At 41.8% G+C, this 18,103-nt stretch overlaps 1 protein-coding gene across 2 annotated transcripts in view; it reads right to left on the bottom strand.

Annotated features, from left to right (window-relative positions):
* Positions 1–372: 372 nt before the first annotated feature.
* Positions 373–18,103, bottom strand: part of LOC101398544 (protein mono-ADP-ribosyltransferase PARP15-like) — a 48,437-nt gene continuing 30,706 nt past the window's right edge. For both annotated transcript variants that reach the window (XM_087439699.1, XM_087439701.1), the window contains exons 7-12: positions 15,050–15,112; positions 12,167–12,334; positions 9,419–9,625; positions 5,410–5,543; positions 2,817–2,991; positions 373–2,506 (exon numbers count right to left, since the gene is read on the bottom strand). In XM_087439699.1, coding sequence (XP_087295825.1) covers positions 2,217–2,506; positions 2,817–2,991; positions 5,410–5,543; positions 9,419–9,625; positions 12,167–12,334; positions 15,050–15,112 — 1,037 coding nt within the window. In that variant the 3' untranslated portion in view covers positions 373–2,216. The remainder of the gene's footprint in view (positions 2,507–2,816; positions 2,992–5,409; positions 5,544–9,418; positions 9,626–12,166; positions 12,335–15,049; positions 15,113–18,103) is intronic.

Here is an 18,103-nt window from a genome sequence, read left to right as displayed (position 1 = left end):
CTGCACAATCCCAGTCTCAGGGTCATTGTTGTTGGGCAAAGAGAGGAGTTCTCCTTACCTCCTTCCACTTCCTCTGGGGTACGTCCACCTCTACCTTCAGATTTTTTTTTTTGTTATGCGAAAGTCCTCTGTTGGTGTATGAATGTCCTTTTTTGTTGTATCTTAGGTGGGGAGCATTGAAGGGGGAAAGCTCACTCTGCCAGAATGCTGACATCACTCCAGGCACCCTATTTTGACATGATATGTATGTAGAAACATACAATGAAATACTATGCAACCAATAAAATGATGTATAAGATATTTGATGACATGGGGAAAATGATACACATATTTTGCAAAAGAAAAAGTAGATTATTGAACTATAAGTAAAGATGACGACATTTTCACAAGCTTTATTATTATATACACATAAAAAGAGGAGGATATATAGGGCAATAACTCAGCCATTCAGATTATGTTTACAGAAAAAATTAGTAACATGAGGCAAATACTTGTAATGCTAAATGAAAAATGGTAGATAAAATATTGTGTAATTAGCAATTGAAGAAATTTTGATTTTGACTTTTTTGAAAGTAGATGGTGAAAGAAACTAGGAGGGATTATACAAGAACATTGGCGGTGATTTCGTCTGAGTGTTGCAATTATGGGTGATGGAATATGGTGAGAGAGGGTTATTTCCTTTATACTTTTCTATACTCTTTTTACTATGCATGTAATTTATGATAATGTAAACACTTCTTAAATATCTGTAACTCTTGAAAAGTGATGCTTCAGGATAAATACGCTGCTAAATAGTTTAAGAATTTACCTGACTGTAATTTAATAGAGGGAAGAGATGACTCTGAAGGGCCACCATATGTAAAAGGAATGAGATATGTTCTGTCTCCTCCAGAAGGTAGGACAGTGATCAGCAGGAGATAGAGAAAAACAGCTTTCAACTCAAGGTAAACCCAAGAGTCTACAAAAGAGTTTTCCAATAATTAGAGCTGTCCCACAATGGAACAGCTTCCCTCAAGATGTTGAGTTCTGGAAGTGGTCCAGCAGAGGCTGGAGGGCTTTTTGCCCTAGGAGTGGGGGAAGATGGGGTAAGAAGGAAGAAGCAACAGTGCAACTAGATGACCTCTAGCTTCCCTTTCACTGCTAACATTGTTTTCAATTCATCCTTCATGCACTCATTCATATGGCCTTCAAGATTGTTCCCAATGCTCCTTGCTTACTGGTATCCATGCCTTTGTAATAATTCCCTCCCACATTGAATGAGCTGATCCATGTAACCAATAGGATATTGTGGAAAATATGGAGTATGACTTCAGAGGCTAGATCATAAAAGACATCTTCTGCTTCTCTTTCTCCTGAATTGCTCTCTATGGAGTAAGCCAGCTGCCATGTCATGAGGACACTCAAGCAGCCTGTGGAGAGGTCCATGTGGAGAGGAACTGAGGACTCCTGCTAACAACCAGCAAAAACTTGCCAGCTATTGAGTGATTCACCTTGGAAGCAGATCCTCCAGCCCCATTCAAGCCTTCGGATGACTGCATCCCCTGCCGACATCTTGAATGCAACTTTACAACAGATCCTAAGTTAGAACCACACAGCTAAGCTGTGCCTGAGTTCCTTACCCTCAAAACCTCTAAGTTTTGCAGTAATTTGTTGTAAAACATTAGGTAACAATACAACACATTTTTACCTGATTTGTCCCACAACAGATTTGAGGGAATATTCTTTGATTCAGTCATTCTAGCTGAGCTGTTACTAATAAGTGTTTCCTAAGGAGGTAAAATCCCTACCTATTAAAAATGCACAATAGCAACCTATTAATTGAGAAGTATGGTTTAGTTCAACACACTTAGATGTCTTAACATGTTCCAATAAGAATAAGAACATCTTGGCTTTAAAGTGATTCATCTTATTTCTTTTCCAGTAGAAAAAAGTAATATGCTCTTTGTACCCCTATAGATTCGGTGTCTGTAGATAGTTGTAGCTATAATTGTGTCATTTACATTTCTCAGCTTCCATCCGTCAATATGCTCAGAAGAGAAGAATGCTACAAATTGCACTAGAGCATTTTTTAAAAGGCTTTTTTCAACATTTAAGCACCTAACAGGGAGATTTTTATCTATGTAAACAAGTCAAAGGCAAAGACAAAAACTCTATAAATAGTTCTTATAAATGGATGACTGAATCAGCTCTTTGAGATAAAGAAAAAAAGCTATTTTTTAACATGTGAAAGTTATAAGATATTCGGGGTAAGCATGATTATCAGAGAATACCACAAATAGCTTTGGATGTTGTCTATCATCTACGACAGAGTCATAAAGATCTGTGGTATCATCAGGGTTCTTTGATGGAGGAGTAATTATTCCTGCATGTCCACGTGTGTAGACTCCTGTAAGTACTCGCACAACATAAATATGCTTTCTTCCACTGCTGTCTGGTCTGGAGTATTTATCATTAGCAGAATAACTGGCATCAACAGCAAAATAGGTTCCGTTTCCATAGACTGCAGCTGTAAAGAGAAAGATGAGAGCCTTCCTAACAACATAAAATTATCACAGTACGTAGAACCATGCCCCAAGACAACAAAAATTTCTAGAAATGAAGTTCTTGCCCACCAAAGCCACTTTTCATCATTTCTAAAATTCACTCCCCCTGTCCTCAGAAGGTTGCCAGTCTCCTTTCAGTGGAACACAGTGAGTTCCATCCTGACGATCACAATATGGCTGCCATCTATGGTTCTACACTGCTTGGGTATGAATAGTCAACACCAGAACTACTGTTCACCTCGTTCTGATCAGCCAGATTACTCGCTTCCTTACCATTCCTCCCAGCATAACTGCGATTAAAGCCATGCTGATTGATATGTGGCACTGTGTCTGCATCTGTCCCATGGAAGAGGAGTCTCTCATTATCTTTATGGCCATTCTTGGTGTCCATGTGGTTTTTCTTTATCTGGTAGCTTTGCCAGAGAAATATGTTCTGTATCCTCTCAATCTATGAATGACAAAAGGCAAAATATTTTGGAAATGACCTTAGAGCTCAGTATATTGTGGGGGTTATTGTGTAGATTTTAAAAGAAGCAATATGGAGAGGGAGGAGAAGAAGGAGGAGGAAATGGTTAAGGGGGTAGGAGAGGTGAAGGAAAAGGAGAGTTAATGCAAATAAACAGCAAATCCAGAGAGTACGTACCCTTCTGCCTTTAGAAAAAGGATAGGCTAAAAGTATCCTTCACTATCTATACCTTGTAATAGTGCTTATTACTGTCTATTTTACATAAGAGAACTTATAATTTATATGAAAATGTTTACCTATATATATTCCATGGAATTCCTGGAGATTCACTGACATTCAAATTCCTACTCAAATCTTTGTGATAATTCAATAATTATTTCATTAATTCCTTCTGATCTCTAAACCCATTGCATGTGTCTTCTTCCCAGTAATGTTTTTTTCTTCATTGCTCCAATTATGGTCATTAATCACCTTACAATTGCCTAATCTAATGACTATTTCTTTCTAGACCCTCAAAAGCATTTCAAACCATGAACCATCCCCTCCTTAAAACTTTGTCTTTCTTTAACGTTTTTCAAAATATCATTCTCTGTTGGTTCTTCTTCCTTCTAGGAAATGAATTTAACATACATTCAGTAATCATCTATTGAACATCTACTATGAATCAAGCCCTGTGTTGAGTCACTGCCCTCAAGAAACTTTTAGTTCAATGGAGGCGAAAGACAAGAAAATAAATCACTACCCCTCACAGAGATAAGGTAGGAGTTAGGAGAACACATATGGACTATGAAAGCCTAAGAAAGGGATCCAGTTAGTCTATGTCTAGGGAGGGAGGAGGAAATCTGAGGGTATGATGTTCTAGAAACAAAGGAAGAAGACAGGTTCAAGAAGAATGGAGTGGATACCTGTAGCAGATGTTGAGGAGAAACCAAGTATTAAAAGCAGAGGGGAAAGTTATTTTGCTGAGAGTGATGGAGGCCTCAAGGAGAGTGATTAAGGTTTGGAATGGGAATGCATGAGGAAATTGACTGGAGGAAGTAATGAAGGATTCCAGGCACCTGGAGGGTTCAGCTGTTAGGGAGCATGAATTAGTAATGATTTTATCTAGGAGCAGCAAGAGAGAAGGTATGTTGTGGAATAAATCCAAAGTTGGAGTGTTTCAAAATGAGTGTGATAGGACAAGAGCACACAGAGTTGCAGATATTGGGTAAACACAACTGAAGCAAGGATCTTGCACTCTCAACAGCTTTTCACATCATGAAGTATCTCCTCCTTTAAATTCTGTCCTTTCTGCAGGAGTCTCTCTCTTCTGATTCTCCTTCTGTCTGAGGAATTAAGTTCATTCATTCAATTAAGTTCTTTCAGTAAGTATTGTGTCCTATGACATGCTAGGCACTGTGCTAAGTACTGGGAATGCAGAGATGAGTAAAATGTGACTCCTACCTTAAGCCCAATATCTAATGGGGACTCAGGCATGTGAAAAGTTATCAAAGCACAATTTCACAAGTGCTTTTACGTAGTTAAGTACACGGTTTTGTGGAAGCAACAGCTAGACTTTATATTACTATGATGTCACACCCCACTCTGGTATACATGGTATGATAATGACCTTCTAAAAAATCCTATATTTTACTGACTAATATTTTTATGCCATAGTGGACATTGTGGGAATCTCAGAACATCCATTCCACTTCATTCCCATTGTGCCACAACTCCTGGCTTGGGTAGGGTTGGCCCCACTTATAGTTCTAGGGTTGAGTCTAATTGGGTTAAACCAATCAGGGTCATCTCATGATAGCAGCACACAATGATGGGATCCAATAGCCCAGCTCCAAGCCAATGGCATATGGCACTCCCCTGATACAGACTGGTTGGAGTGGTCCAGTCAATACAAAGCCTGGGACTCTTATCCAGTGGTTGTGGGATAGGACACAGTTTCTCTGCTGCAAGATGTGAATGAGGGAAACAGAGACCCCTTGATGGCCACCAGCAGCCATCCTATAATCACCAAGGGAGTGCAGTCTTCAGATGAAGCTGACACTGTGGACAGCAAAGACAGAGGGACCAGATCCACGACATCCTTGAGCCACTGGATCAAACTGCTTCAAAGACCACCCTCCTTCTGGACTTTCCATTAATTTCCAAAATATTTCTTCTTGTTGAATTAGTTTCAGTGGGTTTGTGAATTGTAAGTATCCAGACATACACATGTGACATTTGGGAATATCCTTCATTACTGCTAATGAACGAATCATAAGATCTGAAGTCTATGGAGCTTAAGCGAGTCTAATTAAAATTAATATAGTAAGGTATAAAGGAAGGAAGAGTGTAATGAAAAAAGATGGCTTTCATGTTTGTTCTTCAATATTTAAAAGAAGTAATTCTTTAATATAATATTACCTTCTCTATTTTGTAGGAAGAACAAGTCTGAGAGAACTTGTCCTTCACAGTGTCATATTCTGACTCTCCAGGTTGTAGCTGGATCATACAGAACCGCTGCTGATTCATGTCAGTCCAGTGCACAGGAATATCATCTAGAAAGTCAGCATTTGGTGAAAACATGACATTCATTTCAAGAGATGTCTGTAAATCAGGGCACTTCCTACGCTCTTGTTTCTCATTCATCTAATCCTGGTCTTTGAAAACAAAAAGAAAAGCTACACATTTCTTAGTTGCTTCTTTTATTATCCTCAACTTGGTACCACAGATGAAGTGAATGGTTCTGACACTAATATGATATATGTTACATAATGGTTTAGCTAAAATTTTTAGATAAACTTAGATTCACTCTAGCTTGAAATTATAATTTTCCCAGAAAATTCAATGGAATTAATATCATAAGAAACTGATATGTAAACATGAAGGCCAATTTATTGATGTTTTCAACTTTATCAGTTTTATTTAGTGTGGTTCTTTATTATTTTTCCTTTGAAACATGATGATCCTGCTAAAGATATTTAAAGCATGTTGTTCTGTACCCCATCTTCTACACTAAGTAAACACTATGTAAAGAAAATAGTGGAAGTGGTAAGTGAATGGTTTCATATAAAGTGATAAAGCTCAAAGATCTCCCTTGCTTTCCAATGGCTTCCAGAAACTTCTAACACATTGAGGCTACACATCAACTTGTTGAGATGGCATGACTAGCAGAAGTATGGGTAGATTGCATTAGAGAAGAAAATGCCACAAAATGGCACAACACCACAGGTATAAACCAAAGGATTTCTCCCTACATACAAAGCCACAACTTACTTATTGTTAGTGAAAGATACACCAGGCCAGGGAGAGGGATCCAGGGCACTCCCTTTCTGTTTATCAGGTCCATCAAGGAATGAAGTCCTGGTGGACAAGGGAAGCATCTAACCCTAATCTGGAAGCCTTTTTCAAATTAGTTTTAAATAAGTTTTTATGGGGAAGTTTCCCTACGATAGGATGTGTAGTTTCCGTCAATTATTTCCTTTCCCCACTGCCCACTCCTTTCAGATCTTTTGGCCTAATCATTTCTAGTCCTAGGCCTTAGAGTTCTCTTGGACCTGCTACATTCTTTTCTGTGAATACAGCAGGCAAGACTGGAAAGTAAGGCAGTGAAGCATTTCTTCGGGCCCCCTCTTCCTTTCATGCCGTGAAGTTGCAGAGCAGAAACTACCAGGACTTGGAATCAGAAGACCTGATCTGCTTCAACCTGTGACCAGCCATGTGGCATCGAACAAGTGACACCACTTCCAAGTGAGTCTTCATGTTCTCCTCTATATGACGGAAATGATAAGACCTGCTCTCTTTACCACTTCATGGGATTGTTACAAATTGAAAATATAATAAGGGACATGGAAGCACTTTAGAGAATGCCAAGTCCTTCATAAATGTGTGGTTATCATTCTTAGAAAATGATTAAGCTTGATCTTTTCTAGATTCCAGAGGTATCTGTACTTAAAAAGGGAGTAAAGTGTAAAGCCAAGGGTATTTTATTGAGAGGAAAGACTTTTAAATCACACCCTTAAGCCACACCAAACTGTGCTACCTACTCTGCCTCGTGGACAAGAGATGACTCTGGCTAGATAACTCAGAGATGAGAAAATCGAGTCCCAGGAAAGCTGAGTACTCATGCATCCTACGTTACAAGGAAGGCAGGCAACAAAGGAAGGAAGAGAATCTTGTTCTATTGACTTTCACCCCAGTGCTCCACAGAAAATAACACAATAGCTACCTTTCTGTAAGTGATTACCATGTGCCAGGCACTTTCCTGAGCCCTTTTTCTGTAAATCTCTTTTAAAAGATAAATGTCACTATACTTTTCCATTCCTGGCGTTCAGGATAAATGCCCTCCTGTACCTCCCCCTGTGCGCCCTGCCTCAGTCTCCTCTCCATGCGTTGAGGTGAGATTAAACACCAAGAATCCTGGCTCTGCCTCAGTCTTCACTCTCTTCACCCTTCATACTCTCCGAGGATGATCCAATTCACACTCACTGGCTTCAACTCCTACCTACTTACATGACTCCGAATCTATATCTCTAGTGTCTGATATACAGTTGCTGCTCAATAAATGCTCTCTGAATCAATAAATAGCTTTAACATACATTGGAAAAGTAATTGTGTATCATCTGTTCAATGAAGCTTAAAGCTATCCTCTTTAAGTTCTCTTCTAAAGAAGTACATAAGATAAATTATTACTAAAATTCAGCTTATCTCTGCCAACAAACTTCCTTTTACCTGACATTTTATCTGTATTATTCCTTTTATCTACCAGCAAGGATCATGTAAGGCACTTTTGTTGTTTTTGCCTCAAGTGCCATATGGTCACTTCTCTGCTCATTTTAGTCATCTTTTTGTTTGCTTCTCTCTCTTTCACTTTCCTGTTTTATTTTTTTAATTTCATTAGTCCATTTAAATTCTTGATGAATGCAGAGTGGATGAACTAGTTAATTTTTACTTTACTGATAATGACTTATTGCTCTTATATTTAAATAAAAATTTTCTTCTACAAAGACCAAAGGGAAAACAATGTTTACATATCCCTAGATACTATAGTAGGTATTTATTATTTTTAACTGCCCACCAGCCTTTTCCCCTCTTCCTGATGCAAGCATCCTGAATTTCTTCTGGGGAACAACCATTCCCCCTTGCTTCAGATATTGATGCCCGCTAGCTCAAATGTGTAGCATGTCACTCTGGCTTGGCCAGTGAGTGTAATTCTAGTTCCCTGGCTGCAATGATGACCTAAGCTGGTCCAGTTAGAAGGAATCTCAGGCCTTATATGAGGCCGATGATAAGTATATATCTCCACTGGATACCATCTGTCCTATTTGACCTGACCATGCAAAGATATGGGCCTGAAGCTGCTAGTAGCCTTCTTTCACCACGTGAAGCCTGAGGATAAAGACAGCACAGCTGAGAAGAGAGTGAGAGATGAAGAAAGTCAGGGTCTAGATAATATCATATGATCACCGGGATCAAACTGCACCTACAGGCAGTATGCCTGGACTTTATAGTCATATGAGTCAATTAATTCCGTTATTGCTTAAGCCAGTTTAAGTTGGATTTTCTATTACTTGCTACTGCAATAGCCTTAACAGATCCAACTATCATTTTCATTTTTATTTATTTGATGTGTGTGTGTGTGTGTGTGTATAGCTCTTACATTTGCTGTATTACTCTGAGGAGAATGGTGGTCATGAAATAAGTTCAGAGAGGACTGAAATTCCCGCTGGCAGCAGGAGGCAACAGTTTTCAGTTTTGGGAGGCTGCTGATGACAGGTGTGCCTCATCACTAGTGAAACAGTGCTTTATGGGTGAGTGCTCAAAATGGGCAAAAACAGTGTTTGCCAGAGGAGGCTGCATTTCTAGTTAAACAGCAGGACAGAAGCCACAAAATGGGGGAAAGCTAGGTCAGAGGAGCAGGTTCACACAGACACTTAAAGATAATGCATCTACACACCTTACAGAATCACACCTGGGACTCTGCCTGCCCCTGATGTGCTACAACCAGAGGACTCTGGCCGCTCCCTTCTTGCTCTGCATCCACTTCCAGGCTAACTTGTCTAGAGGTGGATGATCAAGAACCAGTACTGGTCAGCTAGTTCAAAGCAACAATGCCACTGAGAGTCCATATCACTCAATAAGTAAATAATGAGATGACTGGCTAGGATTTTCAAAGCCTGTTCCCCTTTTTCTGCTCCCTCATCTCTATTCTCTTCCTGTTCACTTGCTATTCCTGTTTCCAAGGCATGATTTGCCCCTCAGAAGAACCAATTGACAGGAGATTGTGTCCCACACTTCTTGTACTTTTCCCACATATCATAGGAGGTTGTCTGTCAAGTTCTGAAACTGATAGAAACGGTGAGCATTCACAGCTAAACATTTTCTAAGTGATATTAGAGATAACCATGTGATGTTTTAAAGATGAACATCTTACATGCAGCCTTGGAGACTATGGACAGAACAGTAGGTGACGTGGAGATTTCTCTTTTTCTCATGCTGTCATGGAATACCTTTAGTAGCTCAAATGAAAAGATGACAACTTTAACGGTTTTTAATGACGGGGTGGAATGTTTCCATGCAAAGTCTGCAGTAGCGTTGATTATGTCATCAGCAACCATGATAGGTTTTTTTCTACCATTTCCTGAAAAAAAAATTTTTTTAAGTGACAAAAGGAAGTTTCAACTGGTGTTGGTCACGTGACAAGATTTGGCAAATGCAGTTCTTGATGCTGAGAAAGTGGAAAGCAGCCGCTGACAGCCAGAAACTGCCGTGGCACTTGTAGCTGGGTCTTGGTGTTCTCCAAAGTAACACAAACAATTTCATAGAACATCATCACATAAACCACTCTGTAATTGGGGTGAATTAAGCCAAAAACAAGACCACTGCGTACTCATTCCTGACCACAGACAAAAACGTGAACACTATCCAAACCACACAAATGGCCAAACATCCTCCATCTTGACTACTGTGAGTGACAGCTGCTATATTACCAACCACAGCTTTTCTCTCCTTCTAGATAAGATACTCAGTCATAGAACTACGTCTGCTTCCTGGAAGTATCCAATCCAGGGCAAAGCCCCACTTACTTGAGACTGCCACAAAGTCACCTACCATAAACTCAAATCCATTAACAAGTCCTTTCCAACAACCTCTTACCAAGATGCTGCACCGTTCCCCATCGTGTGTGTTCCTGGTGCTCTTTAGCTGCAGGGCGTTGGCAGTGCAGAGAAGAGAACATGTGCTTTGGATGCAGAAGATCTGGGTTTGGGTCCTGGCTCTCCACTGATTAGCAGTGTGATCTTGGATAAGTCATTTGATCCCTCTTACATTAGTTTGCTAGGGCTGCCATAACAAAGCATCATGGACTGGTGCTTAAGCAACAGAGATTCATTTTCTCACAGTTCTGGAGGCTAGAAGTCTGAGATCAAGGTGTTGGAAAAATTACCGTCTTCTCCCTGTGTCTTCATGTGGTCTTCCCTCTGTACATACTAGCGTCCTGATCTCCTCTTCTAAGGAGGACACCAGTCACATTGGATTAGGGACCACCCTAATGACCTCATTTTAACTTAATTACCTCTTTAAAGGCTCTATCTCCGAATATAGTGACATTCTGATGTACTGGAGGTTTGGACTATGACATGTAAATTCTGGGGGGACACAACTCAGCCCACAATACCTCTAAACTTTGGTATACTCAGCAATAAAAGTGGGGTGATAATAGAAGGTAATAGATAATAGAGATAAGAATGTGGTAGCTAAGAATATAGTAATTAAGAGCATAATAGTAAAAAAAAACACACAAGGTAAAAAAAAAAATGTAATGGTTGAAATGTACAGGCCGGGCTACCTGGGTTTGAACCTAGTTCTGTTGCTTACTAGCTATAACCTTGTGCTTTAATACCTCAAATTCTTATCTGCAAAATGGGGAAACTAATTATCAGGGGTAGGTCCAGGTTTTGTAGGGCTTGAAATTTATACGACTCAGAAAAAAGTACAAAGTTACAAATAAAAAATTATGTGTAAAAGTGAATGTTTAGAACCAGAAAAGAAATCACAATAAAGTATAAATTTTAAAACCTTGAAAATTGTATTTCCAAGTCACTTTTCTTCAGTTGTGTTCCAAAAATGCCTCAGCCACTCCAACACCCAGTACCAGGGGAAGTCTGAGAAGTCTGCGTGGAAGGTGGGAAAGTGGGAAGGAACAGTGGTCTTAACCTGTGGTGGTTAAAATATTGTACTTGTGAAGTTTTACTAAATCATATAACCTTGTAAAAGCATTATTAGGGCTTCTCTCAGGGCCTTTAAAAAAGCCCATGAATTGGGAGGTGAATGAATCAGGGAGTGGGTCATTAGCATCATCCTCGACTAAGGAAATTATTGTGTGATGTGAGAGATGATGAGGAAAGTGTTCCCAGAAACTGTGAGCGGGATGAAGCTGAGCTTGTGGCTTAAGGACAGAGACTGTGTCTTACTTGTGATTTCATCCCCAGTGGCTTGCACAGGGCCTGGGGAACAGCATTTCGATTTAATGAATACACGAATGAAGGGCCGGTGGGAGACACCGCAGTAAACCAGAAGGGGAGGTAATAGGGGTTTGGAAACTAAAAGGGAGCCTGAAACTGAACTCCCCCCTAGAAGAAGACTTAGTAGGACGTGCTGACTCTGGGGGTCTGAGGGCACCAGGAAGCAAGGGTGGCAGGAAGCTGGGAGCATCACGGCACCACCCAAGGAGGCAACTAGAAAACAACTCAAGAGGGGTGACGCTTTGCAAGGGATGATGATGGTGATGATGAGTTTGGACTCTCTTATAATTAATTTCCAGGACAGAGAAATCTCCCAGAGAAGATCCCAGAGAAGGCTAGAAATGCTCATTTGGGAGTCAGGGCAGAAAAGGTAATTGAGATAATGAGAGTAAATGAATCCCCCAAAGGAAAAAAAGAAGAGTGAGAAAACCAGGAAGTTAAGGGCCCAACATGGGAAGACACTTAGGGAACACAATACAAAGAAGAAAGATGGGTGAAAGGGGCAGAGGCCCCATAGGTGGCCCTCAGGGTCTGAAAGGCTGCCAACTCTCTAACATCACTATTGCTGCCTCTACTCAGCATGGAGTTCATTAAAACTGAGACTGAGTCTAAAGGAATCCGGATTGCTCAGAATCTTTGAGTGACAAGAGGTTGCAAACCTGTTCCGATGGCTGGAAGGGAAACAGATGTGTACTTCCTCTGTTCACACTCTTCTAGAACACTGGAGACTGTTTTCCTCACATCATTATCCCCAAGAACATGCATTATTATCTTGCACATTAGGTATCCACCTTGTGTAACTATAAAATCTCTGTGAGGCACTGTAGCTGAAAAAGAGGAAGAAAAGGAAACACACAGAGCACATACTTACTGGAAGCAACACTTAGTTCACTGAGAAATGAAAATAGCTGACATCAGGAAAAACTGAGAAGATTCCTGAGTGCAGCCTCCCACCACCCAGCTGGTTTCATTCACTGGAACTGTGACAGGCTCATTTTCTCTACAATCAGGATTCTTTAACTCAACAGCTACATTGTTGAATATTTGGGGCACTTTCAAAAGCACTCAACCTGCATTAATACACTCAGTCCCCAAAACAAGCATGTGAGGCAGGTTCTGTTTTCTCCATTTCACAGATGAAACGGAGGCACAGAGAGGTAAGGTCAGTAGCCTAAGATTGCCCAGGATCTGAACTCCCACTCTGCTGTCCAGAAGAGCAATTATACGCTCATTCAGCCAGATGAAATTTTCAAGGAGGTAAAAGCAATGTGTTCTGTGGTGTGGAGGTGTGAAAGGATGACAATTTCCCCCTCCCTCAGGACCCAGAAAGCACTTGAGCACTAATGGAAATTACCAGGGCTGCTTTAAGGCCCTTTTGTACCCTGAGTAAGTCAGGGCTCCAGCAAATGGAGGAGGAGGAGAGTGGGTCCCTGTCCAACCCTTCCCCACCCCCCCGACCCGCCCTTCTGCTGAGCTCCACTGCCCAGGCACTCCCTGCTGCCCCTGGAGTGTCCCACCTGCTCTCCTCTCCCAGGCAGCCTCCTTAGGCTTTCCCAGCTCATCCAGCCCAGCTTCCTTCTCTGCTTCTGCCTTCCAAGGGACAGCTGGCTCTTCCAGCGCACAGACCCCTGCTAACATCCTCATGCTGGTGATCAATATCTCCTTCCTCTGACCTCTCCCCAGGGATTTATTCCTCCAGAGAAAATGTCTTAATCAGAGGAGAACTATTAAAGTGGGAGTTTCAGGCACGATAGCAGATCAAGTTGTGGGAATGTATTATTGTCCAATGTAGGACACTGACTTCTTCAAATCACACTCATGGCTGAGTGTCTACTGGGCAAGGCACAAGTCCTGGTTTTGAAGGATAAATAGTTTATGATCACTCTTACAGGTTCCCCAGTGTGGTATCAGAAAAAATAGACATTTGGTCTTTGTCCCTGTTTCCTGGCTCAGAGTTCCTAGAACCTTTGGCATCCTCTGCGTGATAAGAGTGTATTTATACACTAAAGAGATGACTCCTAGAGGGTGGGGGCTAGACAGCTTCAGAATGGGGCTGGTCTCCAAAAAGACCCAGCCATGATTAGAGTATTGGAACACTCAGCCCCATACCCTGACCTCCATGGTCAGTCACAATTCCAATGATTTAATCAATTTTGCCTACATAATGTGACCTGCATAAAACCCCTAAACAACAGGGTTCGGACCCTTCCTCATAGGTAAACACATGTAGGTGCTGGAATGGTGGTGTGCCTGGAAAGGTCATGGAAACTCTGTGCCCCTTCTCCCATACCTTGCCCTACACAGCTGCTTAAATACATTTCTAGGCCCAAGATGGAGCCATTCCTGCCTCTGGTACCACGTCAGCAAAGCGAACTTTCAAACCAAAGTTTTGTTTTCCTGTAAATGCTCCATTTGACCAGAAACACGGTATTTCCAGTCAGCCAATCCCTAAAGGCTAAGCGAAATCTGGGTTCTATACTTATTTCCTTTTTCCATGATCTTTCTAAATAAGTCATACAGGCAACCCAGCCAAGGATCCTCAATTTCCTCATTGCCTCTTCTAACGCTCTATGAACTCACTCTTGCCCAAAAGCCCTCAGGAAGAGTGCTCTACTGCTAGAGAGGCACCATACTCCCCAGTTCATGGATTGTCTTCCTTTGAATAAAGGATCTCAAACTCCTGATTAAATTGTTTTAGTTTTGTCATTGGACACATTCCTTCCATTTGGCTGTTCCTGAGTTGTATACTTTATAATAAACTGGGAAATGTAAGAAAAGTGTTTTACTGAGCTCTGTAAGTTGTTCCAGTGAATTGTCAAACCTGAGACAGGGGTTCTGGGAAACCCTGAATTTAGAGCCAGTCCTTCAGAAGTACAGGTGGCCCCTGGGACTTACAACTGGTATTTGAAGTGGGGGCAGTCTTGGGGGACTGAGCCCTTTAACTTGTGGAATCTGGTGCTAACTCCAGGTAGATAGTGGAACTGGGGAATCGGTTGGTGTCAGAAAACACCTCAGAACCACCCAGGCTCCCACATTCATTCATAAAAGGATTAGAAGTCAGCTCACAATGTGCTATATGAAGTAGAATAACATTGGGGAAAATAAAAGATGATCTGTACAGCACTTTACAGTTTACAAAACTTTTTACTATTGTTCCTTCTGATCCTCACAACCACCTGTGGGAAAGCCATTACCAAACTCCTTGTTAGTAAAACCATCTTACAGGTGAGAGAGGCAAAGCTCTTAGAGGTCACATGATATGCCCAGGATCCCTCAGTACGTGGTGGAGCCTGGATTATTAGGACACAGGCTTGGGTTCCTTTTAATACTCGGGAAGAAAGAGACAGAGGGGATGCTGGGAGAAAGGACCTCTCCCACAGAGCTACCAAGTCACACCACCTATGTCTGCTCGCCCAGTGAACCAACCTTCTTCCTAAGCGCTCACCACTTACTCAACTCTCCTCCTCCCGTGGGTCCTCTCACAATAGTCTCAGCCCTCCAATTTTCAACAGGTTGTAGCCAAAAGTAACATGTGACCATACCTAGTTCAGCACATTCGTTTTCCACAGCTGGTCCAGCACCTTCTAAAATTGCTTTTGACACCCCTAAATAAGACATGTTAATGGTAAAGGCATTAGTTAAAATTTAATATGTGATTATAGCTTTTGTAGATTAGACTTTCATTCAACTCACCCTTTTGTGCATAATCCATTGACACCCTCCCTTCCCCCCAAAATCACCTTTTTTATAGTAACCTTCATTCAATAGCTGATGAATAAACAATCTGGTCCACAGCACAGTGGCATCGCCCAGTACCTGAAGGTCTCCAGGGTCTGGACTTTACCATCTTAATTTGTACCAGGATATTTTTGCAGTTATTGGAAATTTTTTGCACTGTATCATAGTATTTAATAAAATTGAATGAATAATATTAAAAAATCAGTGGTTCTGATATTAATGAGAAGCATGGATCTCAAATCTAATTTAAAATTGACCATTTTCCTTAAGTTCTTTGATCTTGTTGTTTAATTTTGTTTTGTTTTTCACCATTAGACATAGTTGGCTGGCTTCAGTCCAATGAATATTCCACTCAAGGCTGTAGCTTCAGCACTTTGGTCACATCTAATGACAGCTGGGTGGAGTGGTTGGAAACATGGACTTTGCATTTGGACAGACTGGGTTGGAATTGACTCCACCACTTACTAGCGAATACACGACTAGTCAGTTCCTCATCTGTTACACAGAGCGCCGCATAGTACTTCCCTCACAATTATTTGAAAATTAAAAGAGATAATGGGAGACTGCTGGGAAGATGGTGGCATAAGAGGACTCTGAACTCACCTCCTCCCACAGACATAACAAATTTACAACTACCTTCGGCAAAACTACCCCTAAGAGAGAACCAGAAACTGGATTAAAAAAAAACCCACAACAAGAGACAGTGCTGACTGAGGTGGAAGAAGCAGAAATTCCTTTCTAGACAGGAGAAAGCCATATTTTAGCTGTGGCACTTCATGGCTGGGACCAATCTTAAGGTACAAAGCTTTCCCTGGAGGAGCAGGGGATCTGAGTGGCAGAGCTATGCCATAATAAGCAGCTTTTGAACTCAGGACAACCAAAACGAGTGTCATAATATCTGGCTTTGCTGGCTATTAAATAAAACGAAGCATACTCCCAGAAAAGCTATTGAGAAAGAAAGCTATGAGAGAAACAAAAGCCTGCTCCTAAAGGGCCCACACACAAATTCACCCATTTAGGAAAGCAACCTAAAATCACCAGAAAGAAAGGTGCACAGTGCTTTGGTGAAAAGAGACTCACTTGATAGGCTCTGGACACATCTCAGCAAACCAGGAGGTACCTGGGACCACCTCCCGAGGGACTGAGACATTGGCGGCAGCCATTATTGTGACCCTGTACAGGCTTGTTGACACAGATGCTGGCAGATACCATTGGAGTTCTTCTCCAGGACTGTGAGTGCAGGGGTCTGCCCCACCCACTAGAGCACTGATTTAATCCAGCTCAGCCTGGGCAGGCAGCCTGCCCTAGGGACTGGCCCCACCCAACAGCAAGCCCTCTGGCTACTTGTGGGCCCACATAGGCAGGGTGTGTGGGACCTCTGGGCGGGGTGACAGGGTCCGCCTCTGTGGGGCAGGGCATATGAGAGGGGCAGGCCTGCATTGACGGAGTGTGTGGGGCTTCTGCAGCAGGGTGAGTGGTTCTGCTTCAGTGGGTGGGGTGTGTGTACAGGGCAGGACTGTGTTGATGGGGTGCATGGACCTGTGGGCAGTGGGGCTTGTCAGCTGTAAAAGACCTGTGTTTCTAAAACAGCCATGTAGGGGATCAACCCCACCTTCCAACACCTGAAACAATTGTGTGCTGCCATGCCTGGGGCCGACCTCACCCAGCTTCACAACTGAGAGAGCTGACAACTGCCTTGGGGGCTAGAGGCCTACAGCAATTGTAAGCACCTGTGCCTAGCAACCAGCCACGCTGGGGGCCTACTCACTTAACAGAAAAACTCCAGAAAGAATGTGCTGCTAAACCTTGCAGCTAATTGTGCTGGGGCTCCCCCTGACAGATAAAGTGACTGAAGGGACCATAGCAGCTGCATGCAACTGAACATTACAACCAGCCAGCCAGGGGTACAGCCTAGCCCCCATGTGCACCTGCAGCAAGAGCAACCCTGCCTCGAAAGAAGGACACAAGTAGCTCACACAGGGGACACTCCTGGAACATTTGGAACTGGTGATGAGAGGGAAGCACACTGCTGGGCCTTGTAAGGCATCTTTTACATAAGGCCACTTCTCCAAGATCGGGAGATGTAGCTGATCTACCTAATACATAGATATAAGCACAGAGGAAGAGGCAAAATGAGGAGACAATGAATATGTTGCAAGTAAGAGAACAGGACATAGCCTCAGAAAAGAACCAAATGAAATGGAGATAAACAATCTACCTGATAAAGAGTACAAACTAATAGTCATAAGGATGCTCACTGATCTTGGGAGAAGAATGGGTGAATACAGTGAGAACTTTGAAAAGAATTGGAACATATAAAAAAGAACCAATCAGAACTGAAGAATACAATAATGGAAATGAAAAATTCACTAGAGGTAATCAATAGCAGAGTTGATGATACAGAAGAATGGATCAGCAAGCTGGATGAAAGACTAGAGGATATCAGGACATCAAGCTGAACAGAAAAAAGAAAAAAGAACTAAAAAGAATGAGCACGGTCTAAGGGACCTCTGGGACAACATCAAGTGCACTAACATCCGTATTATAGGTGTCCCAGAAGGAAAAGAGAGAGCAGAGAATCTATTCGAAGAAATAATAGATGAAAACCTTCCTGATCTAAGCTTCCTTAGTACACCAAGGTACAGGAAGCGCCAAACAAGATGAATCCAAAGAGGCCCACACCAAGACACATTATAATTAAAATGTCAATAATTAAAGATAAATAGAGAATCCTAAAAGCCATGAGAGAAAGGCAACAAGTTACATACAAAGGAAACCCCATAAGGATATCAGCTGACTTCTCAGCAGAAACCTTACAGGCTAGAAAGGAGTGGCATGATATATTTAAAGTGCTGAAA

This window comes from Ceratotherium simum, chromosome 15 (genome assembly GCF_057802395.1).
Source record: "Ceratotherium simum simum isolate JZ-2026a chromosome 15, ASM5780239v1, whole genome shotgun sequence".
Taxonomy (NCBI): Eukaryota; Metazoa; Chordata; class Mammalia; order Perissodactyla; family Rhinocerotidae; genus Ceratotherium; species Ceratotherium simum.
The sequence above is the reverse complement of the archived record's forward strand: the minus strand, read 5'-3'. Positions and strand labels throughout refer to the sequence as shown.